Source organism: Biomphalaria glabrata, chromosome 4 (assembly GCF_947242115.1).
Source record: "Biomphalaria glabrata chromosome 4, xgBioGlab47.1, whole genome shotgun sequence".
Taxonomy (NCBI): Eukaryota; Metazoa; Mollusca; class Gastropoda; family Planorbidae; genus Biomphalaria; species Biomphalaria glabrata.
Window position 1 is genome coordinate 48,714,793 of NC_074714.1, and position 21,791 is coordinate 48,736,583.

General features: G+C 32.9%; 1 protein-coding gene across 1 annotated transcript; it reads left to right on the forward strand.

Moving 5' to 3' along the window:
- The first annotated feature begins 8 nt into the window (after nucleotides 1-8).
- LOC106069025 (dynein regulatory complex protein 11-like) lies at nucleotides 9-20,629 on the forward strand. The gene is made up of 19 exons (XM_056026137.1): nucleotides 9-147; nucleotides 2,226-2,316; nucleotides 3,480-3,716; nucleotides 4,020-4,139; nucleotides 4,312-4,503; nucleotides 4,674-4,745; nucleotides 6,187-6,395; nucleotides 8,101-8,209; nucleotides 9,778-9,909; nucleotides 10,343-10,418; nucleotides 11,231-11,379; nucleotides 12,014-12,150; nucleotides 13,801-13,991; nucleotides 15,370-15,569; nucleotides 15,931-16,014; nucleotides 17,433-17,610; nucleotides 18,316-18,437; nucleotides 18,573-18,689; nucleotides 20,008-20,629. Exons 1-19 carry the CDS (start codon nucleotides 137-139, stop codon nucleotides 20,164-20,166), a joined length of 2,586 nt encoding a protein of 861 aa, XP_055882112.1. The 5' UTR covers nucleotides 9-136; the 3' UTR covers nucleotides 20,167-20,629.
- The last annotated feature ends 1,162 nt before the right edge of the window (nucleotides 20,630-21,791 follow it).

A 21,791-nucleotide genomic window follows, 5' to 3' on the forward strand; every position in this document is an offset into this window, starting at 1 on the left:
TCGCGCGATTATGTTACTGTGGAAACAATGGCGTCCAAGTAGCATAGTGGCTTTTAATTTGGCACAATAAATTGGTTATAGATATATTGATCTAGAATCTAGATCTAGATTATATCTCTATGATAAAATATTGAATATGTCTCACAGGTAAATTTATATTTAATATTCTTAACATGTTTAAAACTAAATTTACATTTGTTAGACTTACGCAAGTGATCTTTTTTAACTTTTTAGGCGTAGAAATAGAGTAAATAGACTCATAGAGGTAGTTATATTACATATAGACTATATATTATATAGACTCTAATACTCTATTACTCTATAATTAATCAGTCTATACTAGTCTATAGACTATACTATAGTATAATAGTAGTCTATAGTCATAGTAGGCCTACTATCATTGGTAGACTAGAACTACTAGAAGTGAGGTAATTAGTATAAGTATAAGTCAAGTCACCAGAAGTAGGCTAGTCTTACTATAATTAGTATAATTATATATACCTTATACTTATACGGATGAATCTGTAACTAGATCTAACTCTTTTACTATTACTAATATTTTATTATTATTATTATATTACTATAGACTATAATATAGACCAGATTATCCTTATAGTTAATAAGATATGGATCTGGATTCTGGATAAGATTGGTCATAGGGTAGGCTTAAAGTACTTAAACTGTAGAACTATTTTTAAAATTTAATATTAATAATATTAATATTGCAAAAAATTATTAGGCCTATAATATTACTATATTACAAACAAATGATATATGAATCTAGATACATATATATGATGAAATGTTATTATTGTTATTGTTTTTAGCTATAAATAGGAATAATTGATGTTCCCTTGAAGCCAGAATCAGAAGTGGTCTTTGGACTTTAAATTACAAGCCTCATGACCAGTTGCAGGTCTGAAATTCATGAACACATACATCCGATCACTATACAAGCCAGATTACACTTTTGAGAGATTTACATTAGTAACTAGTACCCCTGTAGAAGTGTGGCTTGAAGTCCAGCCCCCTAATTAAGATTTACTACCAAGTAAACAAACTCAGTTCCCTCATAAGGTGTGACCTCTAGCGAGTGTCAATATGCTAACACTGTGGTCACCTATCAATAAGCTCAATGAATGTTATGGACTAAACAAATAAAAGGGGGTGGGAGTTGTTCATCTCTACCTCTGGAGATATACAACCCACACAGCTAGACAGACTTCTGGTTAGCGTGACATAGTCAAGGAGGATAACATCTTAACATGTTAACTAACCTATGCAAAGGTCAATACAAAATGAAAAAAATGTACCAGCTATTGCTGCTCTGTATGTAACGCGCATTTATAATGAACAAGTTTCATTTCTATTTATATTAACATGCCTTGTCTTTATAATAAAAGATGTTTGGAGCATATTCATATAGGTCCTATTTTTAAGCACATTGTTATGTTTTAAATATAAACATTAATACATTCTATAACAGACATTAATGGAATGAGGTCCATTTTATGCATATTAAATAGATACAAGGTGTACTTTTTACTATTCTGCCAAATATCTGGCGGTGATATTCGACCGGAGCCGAATATGGACGATTAGTGAAAAAAGGCAGACTATTCGTCAGAAACCAGAGCCGGAGCTACTATCCAGTGCACCTCTACTTATATTGGCTTAAAGGTTTCCATGTTTTACATATTTTGGATATTAAATTCCTTCACGCTTCATAGTCTAAGATAATCTACTTCTTGCCCAAGCCTCCAGGACAACAGCTAGGTGATTGAAGCTAAATAGTGGGCAGGATAATGAACTAAGGACCATGAAGATGACAGCTAACACAGTCTAGCATGCATATGGCATGACCAGGCAGCCATCTGGAACCACCTGGAAATAGGACCTCTTCATTCAATGTCTTAAATTTTGACCTGCAGTAGATTTTAGCCTGGTTGCATGATATGCATATTAATTGAACTGTCATCACAATTTAATTGGTCTCCAGTTTGAACCTGTGCACTGCCATTTAGGAGGTTTGGGCTAGGACTTGATGAGCTTCATTTCTAAAGGACTGTCCAATGTGTCAAAAACAAAACAGATAATGAAATACTGAAACTTTCAAAGACATTAAATACTTTCATATGTTATTTTCAACTTAAGCCACAATTTATTTAAGTATCTTAAACTGAAAATTATTTGCTATAATTGAAGACTGTTTTTTTTTTTCACAGCTACTATAATAAACAATGGCAAGAAGCTCAGGCTGCTTTGGTGGACCTAATTCAACAAGAGAATCCTCCAGAGCCACCAAAACCAGAGAGGGTTAGTAAATATAACTCTATATCAAATTAAGGTATATTTAGCATATCTTTGCTGCTTGTACATGAGTTATGATCGTAAACTTCTGATAGCTATATTGGCTATAATAAATTATTTTTTTTAAAGCATAATTTGAAGTTAAGCTATTAATTTAAGGACACCATTAGCAAAATTTAAAAACAAAAAGAGAGAATATTAACTATAGGTGGTACATAAAGGAGGGACTAAAAGTCCCAATTTTTGGATGGTTTATACACATTTAGAATAAATTGATTCTTGTCAAACTTCACATCTTGCAAATTTAACATCCAGACAACAAATAGAGAAAATAAAATAAACTTGTATCTCTTTTTTTGGCTATAAATGTTTATATTTAATCCAACATATTTGTGGAATGATGTTTAATTATGTGTATGTTACTAGTATGTAGAATTTTTTCCCTTGGCCAAGAGAGCTCATATTATATTGTTGTGTGTAATCTGTGTTGTGTGAGAGTGTGTTATTAAAGTGTCTGATGTTACATAATGTATCTAGCATCTAGTGTTGGCATGTGCTTATTGAGTTCAGTGTTCTTTAGTGTAATATTTAGCTTATAAGTATATCATTATTTAAGCCAACAGGTGGTAGCTGAGTGTGGTTTGTAGTAAACAGACAAGTTTCCTCTTCCTCCTCTACTACTTTGACCTTCTTTATCAGGTTTTACCAACTGTCTTGACATTTAGACCCCAACTTTTTCAATACTGTCTGCCAGGTCATCTTTGGCCAAGTTCTTGTCAAGCAAATTCAACAGATTCTCGAAGCCTTCCTAACTTTTGAGCTTCGACTAATCTAATTGCTCAAAAACCTTCTCTCTTATCCTTGATTCACTGCTTTGTGGTAACGAAAAGGCTACAGCTATCGCTCTTGTCTCTTTCTTTAGGTTCCATTATTTCATTCCACACAAGCAGTTCTTTCTTATATTGCTGTTAAGGCATTTCTTTCAAAAAGGATGGGATCTCAATTCTTGTAGCCATTATTACTTCAAATAGGATTAATAAAGTAAATACTTTCACTCACACACTCTGCTACCTCTTCTGCTTATAGGTTTTTAAATATTTCCTTTTTATTATAAATTTTTAGCTTTTCAATCTAGGCTTATTTCTAATAGATGCAAATTTTTCTTTTAGGATCGCTTGGCAGCATTTCAGCTTCTGGCCACTATGTACATAAAGTATATTCAAATATTTCGCAAGTTGGAACAATCTTATGATCAGCTGGTTCATCCTCAGAAGCGTCGGGTTGTGCGGCATTGCCTGGACGGTGTTATGGGCCGGATAGTGGAGTTGAAACATGAAATGATGAACTTGGAATTCTCTGAGTATCATTATTTTGATGATGTACTCTCTGACTTGAAATTAACACCAGTAAGGCATTAAACTCTAAAACTACTTAAATTAGATGTTTGTGTGAATAATAAACCCATTCATTTCAAAACCATGGCAGTATACACATTAACCTTTATCTGAACTTTTTCACTCATTACTTCTAAATATCTCTGTAGAGTAAATTGTTCAGTAATGAAAATATTACTGTGTGTTTTTACTTTTTAAGCATACTTTTTGTTTTATATTATAACATTATGATGACATAATAACATGATTTGAAAACATTTTTCCTTAATTTATTTTTCTTTTCTCCTTCTATTTTAAAATATTTTTTTCTTTCAGAATGATGTTGAGATTCCTATTCCAAAATATTTTATAAATGAAAGGCTTAAAAATTTAAAAGAGAGAGAAAAACTATTAGGTCAGGTATTAGCCAGGATTGGACCCCCAGATCAAGACAGAGTAAGCCCAACAACAAATATTTTCAATATTATTTTTCAAATTAAGAATTTCAAGTTCAGTAAGAAATAATATACTTCAACTTTTAGACAAACAAAAACAAACGCTAAACTTATTTTAAATGTAGAGCATTTGCTATTTTCTGTGTTTATAGAAGTTAAATCTGTTTATTTAGGATAAGGAAGAGATGCGGATGCCTTGGGAGCAGGCTATCAGAATAATACAAATTCATGAGAGAGCTAGACAGGGTCGCCTCCGTGCAAAGTTCATGCGGGAAATAAGGCAGCAGGAAAACAGGGAGAAACAAGCTCAATCCCAGGGTGCACCAACTCTTGACCCTGATGTTGCAGCAACAAGAATTCAGAAGGTTCGGATATTTTAGGCCTTGTAAAATGAATGAGATGATATTTTAGGCCTTGTAAAATGAATGAGATGATATTTTTCTTTTACAAAAAATTTGTTGCATGGATTAGCAATATCTTAGAAATAATGCAATTTTATTTTCTCATTGTTAAAAATAAAATGTTCTTCTTTAAGGTTTGGAAAGGCTTTGCTCAGCGTAGAAGAACAAAGAAAGAAAGAGAAGATGAGATGATTTTCATTGGCATGGTAAGCTGGAGCAGTTAAGTAATTGAAAATGTAGTTATCAGAAATTTATTGATCTGAGACAAAAAGTATATTCATTGTGTACAAGGTATATAGAATATTGTTAAAAAATTAGCATGAATTTATTAAACACTTAACATATAGTTAGCTACATTGAAAACATTCTGAATTACATAAAGTAATTTTTTTTTGGCTTACGTTTTATTTATTTTTATAGAACTAGCTTTTTCAAATATTTCTTAGTTAACTTTTCATTTCAAAATAACCCACACTTTCCAATCATCAGTCACAAATATGAAACACATAAATATTTTTTAAAAATCTTTACAATCTTTATAAGTGTTATAAGCATTTAACTCTAAATTGTCTAGTGAATAGATGAGCCCATTCATTTTTGACCAGTAGTTATAAGAGGATTTCATATGGCCATTCTACTTTTATTTTCTGTCATTCACAGACATTCATATCACATAAACATTGCAAGCTCAGCAGAGTCAGCCTAAAAGTCTTAAAATTTGAAATTAAAGTTAAAACCATCACTTGGATTCAAACTCAAAACCTTCGGTTCAAAGGCAAATGCTTATACCATTCTTTCACCATGCCATGTTAATGAAATTAATATTGAAGATAGGTAAATTCTAGCTTGCAGGGGATGAGAAAAAATATTGAGCATTAAATAGAATTCACATCTACACATATAAGGAAGGTTTAAGTAATTATTATTATTATTATTATAGCTTTTATATAGCGCTACCTTCATGCTTATAGCATGCTCAGAGCGCTTTTTGGTCCAATCTCATTTGTGGACCAGTGGGGGGAAGGGGGTATCTAGGAGTTGGTTTTCCGTGCTACCTTTAGGCGCTCAGTAAACACAACTCTGCCCGAGTCGGGTGTCGAACCTCGAGCCCCCTTCTAGGTAGCCAAGCCAAGCCAAGTTCAAGCGCACTTAGCCTCTCGACCATTAAATTATTAGTCTGGCTCAAAGATGTTTCTTGTAGTGAGAGAATCAAATTCTAATTTTAATCTGTAGCTTACTTGACCTACTATCAATCTCAAAGGTAGAGGATTGTTCTTAATCTTAGAAGCTTTTTTTTTAATGTGTTTTCTTTTTCTTTTACCCTTTTTTACCTCCTACTTTAAAGCACGTGGAGATTTACTTACAGAATTGTATTCACTCTTTCTTATCCACTATAATTTAAGTATTTGAATTCATGTTGCACAATAGCATCAATTAACTACTTATGTTAGTTTCCTTTCTTTATTACTGTTGCATCATTGAGTCAAGAACTGGTACATAAAAAATATAAAAAGTATACACTTATAGATGATTTTCTCCTATACACTTATAGATGATTTTCTCCTCAATAAAAATTTTTTCTTTTGAATCTCAAAGAAATAATCTCTTCATTTTTAATATTTGTTATTTGTTGACTATTTGTTTCAGGCCCCACCTCCTTTGCCAACCAACGTGAAAAATCTGCCACAAACATTTGCTTTCAAAACAGAGGAGCAGCGTCGCAAGACCCAAGATGTCCATGAACATGAGTTTCAGCAGGCGTTGGTCCACATTAGAGAAAACCTAATACAGAATGAAGGGCCAGATATGAAAGAAAATATGATGGACCAGATCCGACAGTGGTTCATAGAATGCAGGTTTCTGCCACATAAGTTTTTTTAAATTAACTTCCTTGATGTTAGAGTTCTTACTATTTAACTACCATAAGCAGTGCTTTAAAAAGATAGGTAAAAAAAAAGATGTGCAGGGAAAAGAATTCATCTCTAACTCCAGTGTACGCTGGAATAAAGACTTTCAGAAAAAGTTACTTGCCATTTGTTGAGGAAAGTATAGCTATAGCCATTGGGCTGGCCACATGAGATCATACTAAATCTTAACTACAAAATCAGGTGATCTTATCTTCAACTGTGGTCTACTAGATGTCAGCGGAAACTTATTTTTGTTTATAAGCACTCCACAACCTATAAAATGCTTCCAGGCCCTTGATTCTCACGTAGTCTCACACAATTAGACCAACGAGGTACCAAGCCTGGTAGAACTGCTAACACTTACAGTAGAAGTAGCAAAGCTGATTCGAGTAACTGGCATCTAATCCAAAAGCTTCAAGCTGGATTGGTTTCATAGCTTGATTATATACCTACTTAGGAGAAGGAAAACTCTGAATTTAATCCTCTGTTGTTGTTTGTTTGTTTGTTTAAAATGTTTTACATGTTTTGGATGTTCCTTCAGAGTTGAAGATAGTTTACTTCCTAGTCCAAACCTCCCGCAGGATGACGGGAGCAGGCAGGATTTAAACCCTCGACCATCGATAAATCCGAATGACAGTCCAGTGCGCAAATCGCGTGACCAGGCAGCCATCCTGTTGCCTTACAACTACAACCTTACAAAAGGCTTCTCAAGCTAGTGATCCTATGAGCACTTTGTAACATACAGCTACTTTTATGGCAGATGTTATGACACAGCTGATCTCAAAATATCATTTATTTACATTTCCTTTGGACCCAACAGTTGCATGGAGAGGGAGAACTGCTGTATCACAGCTAATCCCCATTGTCATTTTTTGACTAAAAGCTGCCAATAATCTTAAACTTTACTGAAGTTAGCCATATATACAAATATTCATGAACAGAATTTAATATTTTTAAAAAGTTGTTATTGTGGCATTCTGTTTGAGAGCTGATAGTGAATAGCAGTACATGGGTTCATAAATGAATGACATTGAATGAAATTCTATCCAAGGCAAAAGACAGACAGGAATGGAGAAATACCATCAACAGATCTTGTGTAGTGCCCCAACAGCTCAACAGATTAAGGGATAGGTGAAAGATTCATAAAAGTTACATATTGAAATGGAAGCAGTGATAACTTAACATTAAATATTTCATTCTTTCTAACTGAATTCACATAAAAACAACAATAAATCCCTATTTGAAAGAAAGTAATATTAAAGTATTACAGCACAGACTGAATGAGAGTTGAACTGGTAGAATATGACTGCAAACAACTGGCAAGTCATTTGAATTTAGACACTGATCTTATTATAAGCACTCATCTCCCTTTTATAGTAATTATGGAGACTAATCTAGAGGTCACAGTGACATTAACTTTTTTTTTTGTTCACATATGGATAAGTCAAGAATGTTTATTGAATTATCTCTAGTACTCAAATAGCATATTTTTGTTTTCCAAACATTGGAAACGTTACCACACTTATCAGAGTGGGAGTGCGCAGTCAAGCAAAGCTGTTATATATATAAATATTGATATAGAATATATAATACAAATTTGTTTCTATGTTATATAGCATAGCCTTGTTTTTTAGATTTCTTTTTTTTTTATTAGAGATGCTACAGGAAAATTTCCTGACTACCCAGATGCTGATGATGGGGGATCAGCCATGATATTCAAAGAAAAAGATCCAATAGAGCTACAAAAAGAAATGGCTGAAAAGGTAAAAAATATATTTAAAAAAAAACATCTATATTCTTAATTTGCTTAATAGTAAGCCTTTTGAAAAAAAGAGATAGAATTATTGCTTTTGAGGGGGATTGTATAATTCAATTGAAGTGTTTAGACCTACATATTTTTTAAACTGCCATCAGCTTTTTTATTCTAGCAATATGCTGATGATGAGTGACAGCTTGGTGGGACAGACAGATAATTGCTTCGATAATTAATTTTTAGTATTACAGAAATTCAATAATATATTAAATCTGACATCTATTTACTAACTATGAAGTTTAAAACAAGTAAATGTTCCTTCTTCACTTTTTAAATATATATTTTTAATCAAACCATTTTTGTAACAAAAAAAAGTAAAGTATGTGGTATACATAATCAATTTTTGCTTTCAACTGTCGTTTTCAGTAAATTAAAACAATATTACGGGTAATTGAAGAAATTTCTTTCCTGTTCTTTTTATTTCTTAAATTTATCAATTAAGATTCTAAATTGTTCAGTTATAATTTCATTTCAATATATAAGAAATAAATGGGGCCTGGTGGCTGAGTATTAAAGCAATTGGCTTCTAAACTAAGAGGTCTAGGATTGGAATATCAGTGATGACTGAGACTTCAAACTTTTGGACTTTTTGGATGTCACTGAGCCCACTCAACTTTATTTGGTACCTGACATTAGTTGGGAAAAACAGAGTTTGTTTGTGAATGTTCTGGCCACATGATACTCTTTTTAACCATTGGCCATTGAAACAGATGAACTTTACATCACCTGCCCCATAGATGTAAAAAAGATCTGAATGGGGGCACTTTTTTTTTAATTTCTGGTTTTGAAACTTGTTATTGTTGATTTCATGATTGTTTGGCTTAAAGTAAGTTTTTTAAACAGTTATCAGTTATTTGATATAGCAGTATAGTTAACTTTAGAAGGAATAAAAATAAGTTTATTGACATATAAGATTAAATAGAATTTAGATTCTGCATAATTAGTTTTTAATATTCATACAAGTTATTGTTTGTTAGATACTAGTTTATCTTTGCTGTTATTTTGTGATTTTTTTTTATAAAGCTATCAAATGTGTTATCTTTTTTTTTTTTTAATTTTGTTTTTTGCTTCTAAAGGGACATGTAAGTTTATCATTTTAACATTTTTGTGAAGCAAAATGTAATCAAGTTGTCAAATGTCCCACATATAGATTTATGATTGTTAAACACCCAAAAGTTGTTAAATCTAGGGGACTCATAATTCTAAAGCTTAATGAATTGTTTATATTGAATGTTAATTTCCATTTAGACTTTGCAAAATTTCTATTTCTTGCTGTTGAAAAAAAAAATTCACAGGTTTCTTAAATAAATAAAGTCATATTAGATCCACTCATTTAAATCATATCTTAATGTAAACATTAATAAAATTGTTATATTTAAATAGGTTTTGTGGAGACAGGATTATCTGCTCTTCTTGTTTGCAACACTTTATATGTTTAGTGATAAGTATTCCTCTGAAGCATAATACTTTTTTGAAAGTCATGACCTCATTATAAAAATGATTTTGATTTATTTTTAGGAAGAAGGTGGAGGTGGTAAAGGAAAGAAAGGCAAAAAGGGCAAAAAAGGAAAGAAAGGCAAAAAAGGCAAAAAGGGCAAAAAAGGAAAGAAGGGCAAAAAAGGCAAAAAGGGCAAGAAAGGAGACGATGAGGTAACTTTTTTCACTTGTTTATTTTTTAATTTTTTTTAATAATTACTTCACTCATCACACCACTATGGTTAATTGTATAGATCTTGTGGCTATGTTTTGATCAACCTGTTTAACTTGCCAATGAATATAAATATTAAATTTCTTTCATTAGAAATATATTCAGTAATTGTACTCACTATTTATTTGTTAAATACTTAATGAACTCAAGAATTCTATTTATTTAAAAAGAACCCTTTCTATTCAAGATTTCCAAGCCTCTGAGTGTATTAATTCACTTGATAAAAATGTTTCACTGCTGTTTTAGTTTAAATTATTATTTGATACTAATGGATAGTGTTAAACTTTTTTGATTTCATGATTGTTTTGCTATAAGCATGAAAGTAGCGCTATATAAAAGCTATAATTTATTTATTTATACATTTTTGTTTTGTAGGATGAAGAAGAAGGTTGGAAAATGGCTCCATCCAGTTTTGTTCCAGCAGTGAATGAAGCATCTGAAACATATAAAAGTATGCCCATTTTCTCTTAACATTGTACTTATGTTTCTCTTTACAGTCTCAGATTTACATGTATAAACACCAGATCAAAAGTCACTTGATTAACGCACATTGAATATGCACCAAAATTTTGTGCAAAACAACATATCTCGAATTTTCAGTTTGCATTGAAAGCTTGAATTTTTCTATTATAAGATAGGTTTTTATTTTTACTAATTTTGTCAAAACATGTGGTTGAGTGGTTAAGGATTTGGCTTCCGAACTTGGAGTCCTGGAATCAAATCATGGTGAAAACAGGGATTTTGAATTTCAGGATTTTTAGGTCAGATTTGAGTCCACCCAACTCTAATGGGTACCTGACTTAAGTTGGGGAAAGTAAAGGCGGTTGGTCGTTGTGCTGGCCATATCACATCCTACTCATTAACCATTGGCCAAAGAAACAGATGACCGTAACATCATCCCCCCCATAGAATGCAAGGTCTGAAACGGAAACTTTACTTTTTTTTATATGGTGGGCCAGATTAAACCTTTCTGTAGGCTGGAGTTGGCCCATGGTCCATAGTTGGCCATCAGTGTACTAAACTTTATTTTTTTATGATAGGCCTTTAGATTTAGACTTAGAAGAAGGTGTTCCTGAACATTAATGTATTAAACCCTTGAAGAATAGGGCCTACATGCCGAAATACCCAAGATTAATATTTTCTAGTTCCTTTTCCTTAAAGCAAACAAATATTACCTTGTTAGTTTAATTTGCCCAAACACGCATGAATGTTTTAACATTAAGGATCATCAGTGTAATAATTAATAATGTTATTGTTTCTCAGCTGTCTGGGCAACTAGAGATGAATGCGACAACTTTGTTCAGAAGCACGACTCAGAACTGATCAAAGAGGAGAAGAGAAAAGAGGTTGAGACAGAGATTAGAGTTCAGGTGGATGAACTCATGAGGACTGAGCTTGCTAATTTGAAGGCTGTAAGTTTTGTCAGAGTTATATTTATTAGTTTTGCCTTTTCAGTTCTTAAAAAAAATGCTTACTTTTCTAGGTTTGTCCAAAATGCTTTATTCATAATGCAATAAATGGACAAGATTAAAGTAGGTCATGCTGGTCGCGTAGTTTGCGCGCTGAACTGTCGTTTGGACTTATCAATAGTCCCGGGCACAAACCTTGCCCGCTTCCATCCCCATCCATCCTGCAGGAGGTTTGGACTAGGAAGTAAATTATCTTCATCTCTGAATGAACATCCAAAACATGCAAAGCATTTAACAAACAAACAAACATGAAATAAAAATTCTTGTTTGTATTTTTTACTTGTTAATTATACTTTATACTTCAAACATAAAATTTTGGACAAAGCTTCATGCTGGATATCATTGAAGACCCATATTTTAAAAATAATTTCCTTTTTTTTTTTTTCGCTCCATATCATTCTGTTTGGTTGATTAGAGCTAGTACACTCTTTGGAGAGTGAGATGTGATTTGCTTAGCTGGTATAGACAGTATTTAAATTTGTTGAGAAGAAAAAGTAATGTTAAGACAATTTCATGACAAAAAAATGTAGATGACTTGGTTCATGATCATTACTTCTATATTGTTTTTTTTTTCCAGGCTGTTGACAGAGACAAGAAGGGAAAGAAAGGGAAAAAGTCTGGTAAAAAGAAAAAGAAAAAAGGTAAAAAATCTGGGAAAAAGGGCAAAAAAGGAAAGAAAGGCAAAAAGAAGGAAAAAGACTTAACACCTGACAGGTTAGAAAAGTAACTTCCTTCATTCACCTTGTTATTTCTTATTGCATCACATTAGTGACATAACATGAAGCTACAATAAGAAACATTGAGATACTAGTAAAACTTAGTTTAACTATAAGTCCTTGGTTTTAAATACCATACAGCATTGTCTTGATAATTTGAAAATACCAACGCTTATATATATATATATATATAAGCGTGGTCGAGAGGCCAGTTGCGCTTGAACTTGGCTTGGCTTGGCTACCTAGAAGGGGGCTCGAGGTTCGACACCCGACTCGGGCAGAATTGTGTTTACTGAGTGCCTAAAGGCAGCACGGAAAACCAACTCCTAGATACCCTCTCCCTCCCACTGGTCCACAAATGAGATTGGACCAAAAGCGCTCTGAGCATGCTATAAGCATGAAAGTAGTGCTATATAAAGTTATAATAATAATGATAATAATAATATATAGGCTTGTCTTCGAGTCCGAATATTAGTGAGAAATAAAGTATTTCCCATGGCTGCGCAGCCCCAGCTGTGACCTACATATTTTGCCACATCCAGGGCCAGCATAACCATTGTCCCCTCGACAGCAGATTTTCTTTTGGTCTCAAATGTGTATCCCGCTGCCTTCGTGAGTGACCTCCAGCTGTCATGTTCCAACGCCGCATGCAGCCAGTTGCTCTCTTCTATGTCAGCCAAGGAAAGTTGATGCCTAAGCTGATCTTTGAAGCGTTTCCGTGGGGCGCCTCTAGCTGTTACTTCGACCACCTTTTAGCTCACCAAAAAAGACTGCCTTTGGCATACGTTCATCTCCCATATGAGATACGTGCCCTGCCCATAACAATGTATCATTTGTTAGAGTTATGGACAAGTTTTACTTATGTGCATTAGTTTGTTAGCAGAATCATAAAAATTACTATTGTCTCCATAATTACATGCATAACATAGGCAAGTTCATAGGTGCCTCTATTCTTCTAATTTAACACACTGAAGAAACACAGTGTAGAATATATTTTCTTTGAGTTTAATGCTTTCAAATTCAGTTCAATAAAACTAGTAATCCAGTGATGAATAAATTTACATAAAATATATATCACTTGTACAAATAGAATAATAACTTGACTGACATATAGTATTATTCTTGAAACAAATAAATCACATTGATGACATTGAAGAAACTGACAATCAATAACTGTCCATCACAGAAATATTGACCACTGCTTTGTTTTGCTTATAAAGCTTTCTTAAGGGACTTTTCTGTATTGTTACTTATTCTTAGTCCTCTAATACCTTCTATCCTAACCTTCTTTCTTTAAGTATTTCTAAATTATGTTGTTTACATCTATTCTGAAGGCCTTGAAGACTTTTCAGTCAAACAATAAACACATTTTTTCTTACCTATACGTGATGTATCCTAATAACCTTGTCAGCTCTTGTATGCCAAGCTAGCAGCATTGTGTACGGTCTGGTGTGACAACCATAAATAACCAGGGGACATCACATTTGAATCAATGAGTCTGGCTGTCATTTCATAAGAACTCTAAGTCTTCTGCAACTATAATGATGTCATTAAATGTTTTTGACTCCATCCTATCAGATGATTACAGTGATGGATGACTCATCTTGTCCTTATAGTTTTTTATTACAATACTTTTTTATATTGGCAGGACCATGGATGACCTTTATGAGGAGTTGGTCACTCAAGGAATCATTGTCAGATGCCCCAGTGTTAAACTTAGTGACTATGAGGGTGAATACAGTTACTTAGGCACCACACTCAGACAGGCAAATATTGAGCCAATGCCATCACTGTCAGATGTCAGGAGGCTCTTAACAGAGTTTGGAATTCTCCCATTAGGTAAGCCTTATTTTCATATCTCAGTTGCTTTAAGGTCTTTTTTTTTAAAGCTTGGTTAAATATTCATTTGAAATTCTCTTGTATATGTAACAGCACATTCTCAATGGTCAACTTTTCAGTTATATATGTTAGGGCCAAACAAGAATTGTGGTCATATCATGAACTGGCCAGCCATTTCATCAAATGGTAGAGGGGTATAGTCAGTACCCGATGTAAAGCAAAGTCAAGTAAAGTTCCCTTTCAGACCTTGTGTTCTATAGGGCAGATGATGTAAAGGTCATCTGTTTCTGTGGCCAATGGTTAACGAGGGTGTCATGTGGCAAACAATGACCAACTGCCTTTACTTTTCCCCAACTAATATATATATATATATTAGGTACCCATTAGAGCTGGGTGGACTCAGAGGCGCCCAAAGATATCGAAATTAAAAATCCCAGTCTTCACCAGGATTTGAACACTGGACCCCGGTTCAGAAGCCAAGCGCTTTACCACTCAGCCACTGCACCTCCAGTACCCAATGTACTTGAAATTAATAGTCTTTATTCTACTTTGACTGGCCACTTCACCAAATGCCAGGATAACCCTGGCCAATATCCAATGAGCTGATGCAAGGCTGTACAGCTGTAGATTTCTGTGTAACATTGGTTGGAATAAATTGTTGCAAAAATTTTCAGTTTGATGCTTTTTTTTAAGAGAATTTCCTGACTCTTGACACCTCTGTGACTTTTGTATTATTATGACTGTGAGTATTATTAATCATCTCAAGCAAAGCAGAAAGTTTTGGGGCTAAATGTTTTAGACACATTATACATGTTCAGATATTGTGTCTTTTTGTCTTTTTAAAAATGATATTTGTGTTAGTGTTAAAACTTTGTTTGGTTGATGTAGTACAAAGTACTACTGACTTTGGCCAATCATCCCTGGCCATTTCTTGAACTGGCTGCCAAATGGTGAATTGGCCGGCCATCTTAAGGGCATCTTTGAGTCAACCCAGTTCTAATTGATACCTGACATTAGTTCGAGAAAAGTAAAGGCGGTTAGTCATTGTGCTGGCTACATGACAACCTCATAAACCTTGGGCTACAGAAACAGATGACCTTTACATCATCTGCTCTATAGACCACATGGTTTGAAAGAGAACTTTTAGGAAGCAGACTACTGGACTTTTCATTTCTAATCATTAAATAACAATCTATTAAGACAATGTTACTCATAATTGATAACATGAAATTTTGTTGTGACATTGTATTGTAAATAAGGTTTATTTTCCTAATTCTCATATTTTACCTAATTATATAACTACAAAGTCTGGCCATAATAAAGTTAGTTATAATTGATCTATTCAATAACAACAATTGAAATGCATTATCTTTTTTAGGTTCAATTGCTGTTCACCAAAATGCTCCACTAACCAAATCGATCATGCTGGCTGGACCCCGAGGGACTGGGAAAAAAATGCTTGTCCATGCCCTGTGCACTGAATTAGGAGCCAACCTGTTTGACCTTTCACCTGCAAATCTTGTGGGCAAATATCCTGGCAAAGATGGTCTTAAGATGCTTATGCATCTCATTTTCAAAGTAAGATAACAAACTCTAAAATTGTATTGGTTGAAAATATTGTCTCTAGAAAGAATCATTGATAGAATATTTGCCATCCTTGCAAACAATTATGTTAGAAGATTGTACAGATACAGTTTAAGAAATGTATTTATTCCAAATCAATTGGGAAATTAAAAAAAAAATAACATATAGGATGCTCCTTTAAGATTATTTGTCTTTTACCTGTAAATGAGCTTTGTTATTTAGGCCTACTGTATAATTTTGCAAGCCATCATCATTTTTTTTTTAAATCCACAATCCCTAGAAAAATTGTGCCCCATACCCTTGAGCAGACATTTTTTTTCTTAACCTTTAATTTTAATTTGTTTGTATCTGCCAGGTTGGAAAAGCCTTACAGCCGTCTGTGTTTTTTATTGGAGACTGTGAAAAAATGTTTAAGAAGAAAATTCCTAAAACTGACCCTGTAAGTGAATGGCACATTAAAATACGAGTCTGTGAAGTTCTTTAGATATCAAGCATTCAGAAGTTCTATTCAATTATTATAACTTTTTCTTTCTTATTTACTCTCTGTAGTTAGCAATATATTGCATATACTGAACAAAAATAAAACTAAATGTTTTGTTACTTTTTTTTTGTTGGAATTATCAAATATAGTTGCAGTGACTTATTTTACAATTTGGTTGTGATATAATCCAATACACTAGCCAAGCTCAAACATCGTCTGGTTAACTTAAACTAAATAATTCTCAAAACTTCCTTGTCTTACAAAAACAAGCTTTATTCACTATAGGCAAAATATGTCCTTCATGCCTTCTGTTAGTGATCTATGAAAAGGTCATCATGTGTTTAAATGGCTGATAGTTCCACAATGATCAACTGCTTTACTTTTCCCCAACTAATTCAGGTACCCTCTAGAGTTGGGTAGAGCCTGAGGTGCCCTAAAGATGCAAAATTCAAAATCCTATTCGTCAAGGAAATTTCCAACCCAAGACGCCTTTGTTTAGAATCCATCCACTTTATCACTCAGCCATCATGCCCCAATGGAAAGGGTACTTTACTTTTACTTTTGTCTCCTATTCAGTAGTAAACTTCTATCTAATCTCTAACCCTAAATCCTTAGACATCAATTTCTGTCTTCAATATTCCACTTTGGTTCTAGATTAATACACAATACGTAATCTATTATTGTACTAGAAATTTGCTCGGACAATTTTCCCCTAAAATAATCAAGCAGCTATGTTCTATAATTCAAAGCACTAGCAAGCTCAACAGCTGCTTGATCACTAAACATAAATAATTTCTAAAGATCAGTTGATAAAATCAATATCCAAGAGTGAGTCTCAACCATAAATTAATTCTTTAATTGTTCTCAAATACATGGTTTATTGTGTACATGGAAAATATGTCCTTGTTATCTGTTAACAAGCAACCCTCTACTTGTCTGCAATATCACACTTTGGTTCTAAATTAATACCCAATCCATTGATGTATCTTAATTGTAATAGCAATATACCGTAATTATTTGTGATTGACATTTACACTGGTTGTTGTTTTTCTTCATTTTCATATTTACTGATCTTTCAATCTTATCTCAGATTTATTTAAAGCTTCAAAAACACAATAAATTGGCATAATATAATTTGAGACAAAAACTAAAATTTAGAATTAATTATCTGATATTATTTAATTAATGTGTTTATATTCAGTCTATATACATTTAGAATATCTATTATGTTTCCCTACTTTTGAAACCTTCTTGTATTTTGGTCACTTTGAAAAAAATGCTTTGCTTCCTGAATTATCCCCCCTTCAGAACACGTCTGCTCCATAAACAAACTTTTGTTGTAAAAAATGTGTAAAGATGTTGATCTCCTCCTATAGACTGACCCAAAGAGACTAAAGAAGGAACTTCCCAAAGCACTCAAGTCAATCAAGGCTGAGGACAGATTGCTTTTAGTTGGCACCACCAGGTGTCCATTTGAAGCAGACATGAAACCACTAATGAGCTGTTATCAGAGGGTCATTTTGATACCTAGGCCAGACTATGCCTCTAGACATTGTAAGTCAATGTGCTACTATAACTGTTATGAGCACATGATAGAATTAAAATAATAACCTGCTGCCCATGATGTAAGCATTAAAGATTTTAGCATTCATTTTATAACAGGTTGTTTAACTGGATATTGGCCAGTAGGTGCATATTTATTTTCCAGTCTCCTTATAAATTAAGCTATATGACATATCTTGCCAGAACACTAGCCTACTTCTGTGCTAGTTCTGTTTTCATCTCATATGAAGCTCATCTCAGTTTAACTTTTATATAACTGAAGTCTGGTACTGAGAACGTTTTAAGAATGCTTCAGTGCAGCATGGGTATAAAGCAGTGTTCCCCAAACGTTTTCCTTAACAGAACACTTTGCACTTTCTGAGTATTTAGCGGAACACTTTGCTTATTTTTTTCAAGAGATTAATCTATGTGGTGGTTTACTAGTTAAATTATTTAAGTGGTTCATAGAATGCCTATTCAGCCCTCACTGAACATTAGCATTCCGCAGAACACAGTTTGGGAAAACACTGGTATAAAGAATAAACAAGGACATGATTGTTTTACTTTTTATAATTCTGTTTCTACTAATAAATTGGAGTGGATATATAATATAATAAAGATTATAATAATAATATTTTCTTTTTAAACTAGATCTTTTTCAAAGATGTAAAATGCTGCAGAGAGACACACTCATTGATTGTCTGTTGTTTTTTTCAGTACTATGGAGAAAACTAATATTGAAATTTGGAGGTCAGTTGTCTAATAGCCTAGACGTCAGCTCCCTGTCCAAGGTGACTGATGGTTTCTCACCTGGTCACATGGTCACTGCTATACAACAGGTAATGTTAAGTCATTTAAGATTATACTAATTGAATCTAAAAAATATTGTTTTATTGTTAGATTTATTTTACATTTTGTATTATCAAGTTGATATTACACAGAAATTTTTATTATGGATCTCTTTCATTATTCAGGTTTTAACAGAGAGACGTATTCAACAGTTAGCCAAAAGACCCTTGCAGGCCATTGAGTTTCTGGCACCACTTGCCAGACAGGATCCCATCTATAAGGAAGAAGAAGAGGCATTTAAGGTATCAGACTGTTGAAATGAACATATCTCACTCTACCTTATCTTATCTCTCTAGATTTTAAATCATACCTATAAATGTGTTCAAACAGAAGAATGTTTCCTGGATGAGGGTTAATATATGACTTAAACTCTTATATTGTCTGCATCAAATTTATATTTTTATAGCCAACAAAAACTTACATTCATTTTTTCTTTGTGTTGACTTGAGTAAAAAATGTTTTCCCTCATATGGCAGTTGGAGGAAGAGTTTAATATATTTTAGAATATGATTTTTTATCTCTAGATTTTTTATTCAGAAGGCTGAAAGAAATGCTCTTGTAAATAGGAGAATCTCAATGTAGCTTAGTGTTTAGGACATTGTTATATTTGTAGTCTCAAATCCATTATATAGAACTCCATTGTAACATGGTTACAAATAATAACTACTTACTTCATTCATGGTAAACCAGTCACACAAACTAAAAACTCAAAATATCTAGGTGTAATAATAAATGAAAAGTTATCACGGAATCCCCATATTGATGAAATTATTAAAAAATCAAGCAAAACATTAAGGTTCATTAAAAGAAAGTGTAACAAATCAAACAAAAACAATAAATTAAAATGCTAGTTAGCTTTTGTGTGGCCAATATTAGAAAATGCATAAAGAAACTAGAACAAATACAAAATAGAGCAGTTAGATTTATAGCAAATAAATATTCTAATTTGGCTAGAGTAACACCATTAATAAAATCACTAAACTTAGAGACAGGACAGAAGAATAAAAAGTAAAGTAGCTATAATACATAAAACACTAAACCATAATTTATAATAGAAAAACAAAACCTAATGAAATACTCAGTAAGACACAAAGATAAAGGCACATTTTTTATTCCATACACTAGAACAAACTTGTACAAGTGCTTCTTCTTCCCTAGTACCAGTAGAGAATGGAATGGGTTGCCTGAATCAGCTAGGAAAACCAACTTAGTAGAGTTTAAGTTATTGATTAACTTGCATGACTAGATTGACACATGCAATGTGTAGGACATAATTATCTTCTTTTTGAAGTACCATCTGCGACATATGGTTATTAAGCTTTCAAAACCTGCAGCAGAAGCTTGTAATCAGTCCTTTTAATGATGTTGCAAATCATGGTCTGGGAGTCACTTGATTCTATGAATGCTTTGGTTGTTTTGTTTTTAAATTCTATGTACCTAAGTAGCTCTTAACCAAAAACAATCTTTTTGAATGCTAAAGAAAACTATTTTTTTGTTTACCTATGAACACATCATGGCATATATTCAAGTTTCCCTTTATTTTGTTTATTTGTGTTTCAGAGTTGGTATAGCAAGACACCCATGGGTAAGAAACGTGCAAAAGCTGCTCAGGCAGATGAGGAAGATGCAAGTGGAGGAAAAGATAAGAAGGGAAAGAAAGGTGGAAAGAAAGGAAAGAAAGGTGGCAAAAAAGGAAAGAAAGGCAAAAAGAAAAAGTAAAAAGAATAATATTTCTGTTAGTTCAATTTTTCCATCCCATTCAAACTGTTTCACTGAGTCCTGTGATAGAACAATAAATATCCAAATTATAACTTTTTATGACTTTGTAAAGGATTTGAAATATAAGTTAAGAAATCATGAACTAAAAAAAAAATCACTGAAGATAATTGTAACATTCTTGTTAATGTTCATAATGAACATTTTGAATTTCAGAAAAATGTTAATTTATTTTACTTCAATTAGTTTAGTTTTTAACAAATGTTGACTCTGTAAGTTGCATGAGTTTCGTTCTTCTGTAACTATGTCTTGGCAGTTTTGGCTCCTTTGTATAATGAACAAAACTTTGGTGTGAACAAAATATGAACTGTGATATATTTGTATTGTATATATTAATTATTTTGTAAGATTAAAATAAAAAATTGTATATTTATCTATGAAATAAATGTTATGAAATACACTTTTATGCCAGTATTTTTTTTTACTTTAAGTTTTATTTTTTTTTTAAACTTTTAATTAAACTTGTTCTTCATAAAATTTGGAAAATATTCCAAAGTATGGTATACATTCTAGTTATCATAAAAATCCCCCTCTTATGAAAAACTTTATTTTTATAAGATAAGATATTTTTTTATTGATCCAATCAAATGGAAATTCAGTTTGACTACAATTGACCTCAGCGTAACTACTGTACAATAACAATATAGATGCAAATACGAACAACATTCACACACGAAAACACATACACACTCATAACCCGCGCTTTATAAATTAGACTTCTAAGTACTTCTCGATGGCGACAAATGATCTTGTAACACTCTGACCGAAAGTGGGGTGAAGGAGTTTTTAAATCTTTCTATTTTAGTTCTAATGGAACGCCCTAAAAAGTTTGTGTTAATACCAAGAAATGTTTCTAGGAAAATCGTTAGAGCCATTTTTGAGATCAGCTGCCGCACAACCTACACGAAGGAGTCACTTAAATAGAGGTATTGTAAAAAAAATAATTCAACCGCAACACTTGAAATAAAAAATACTAAAACACCATGGTCGTGTCTGTACAATGGTCCCGAGTTCAAACCCTGCTCGCATCCAGCCTCTTGCCTACCAGCAGAAGGTTTAGACTAGGACGTAATAACCTTCATTTCTGTTGAAAAATGTAATCCAACAAAACGATTGTCAGCCCCTTTCTCTCCACTGTATTAGTTAGGCCTCTATTTATCCCTTCACTCGCAAGTTTATTTAATTACGAAAACCCAGTCAGCACTGCTTAAGTGCCCTTGCCTATGGGCACTACTAGCCACGCACGGACTTTACCATGTATCTGTTTGTAGTCTGTCACTCTCGTTCGTCACACAAGAAAATGTACTGACATATATGATTTTCCTCTGTGTGTGAAGCCAAAGTTCTCTCTTTAAAAAAAAAATAATAATAAATCCGGATATAAAAATATGAATATAAACATTTACTTTTATGTATAAAATCATGTTTAAACAAAAAGAAACATTCAGTGGAATCATACTACCCACATTAATTTAGTATGAAAATGATCCCCTAAAAATTCAACATAGTCCGCACAAGACCCTAGGTGCAAGCTATTGTAATTTTTTTTTAAAGTGTAGGTTTCCAAA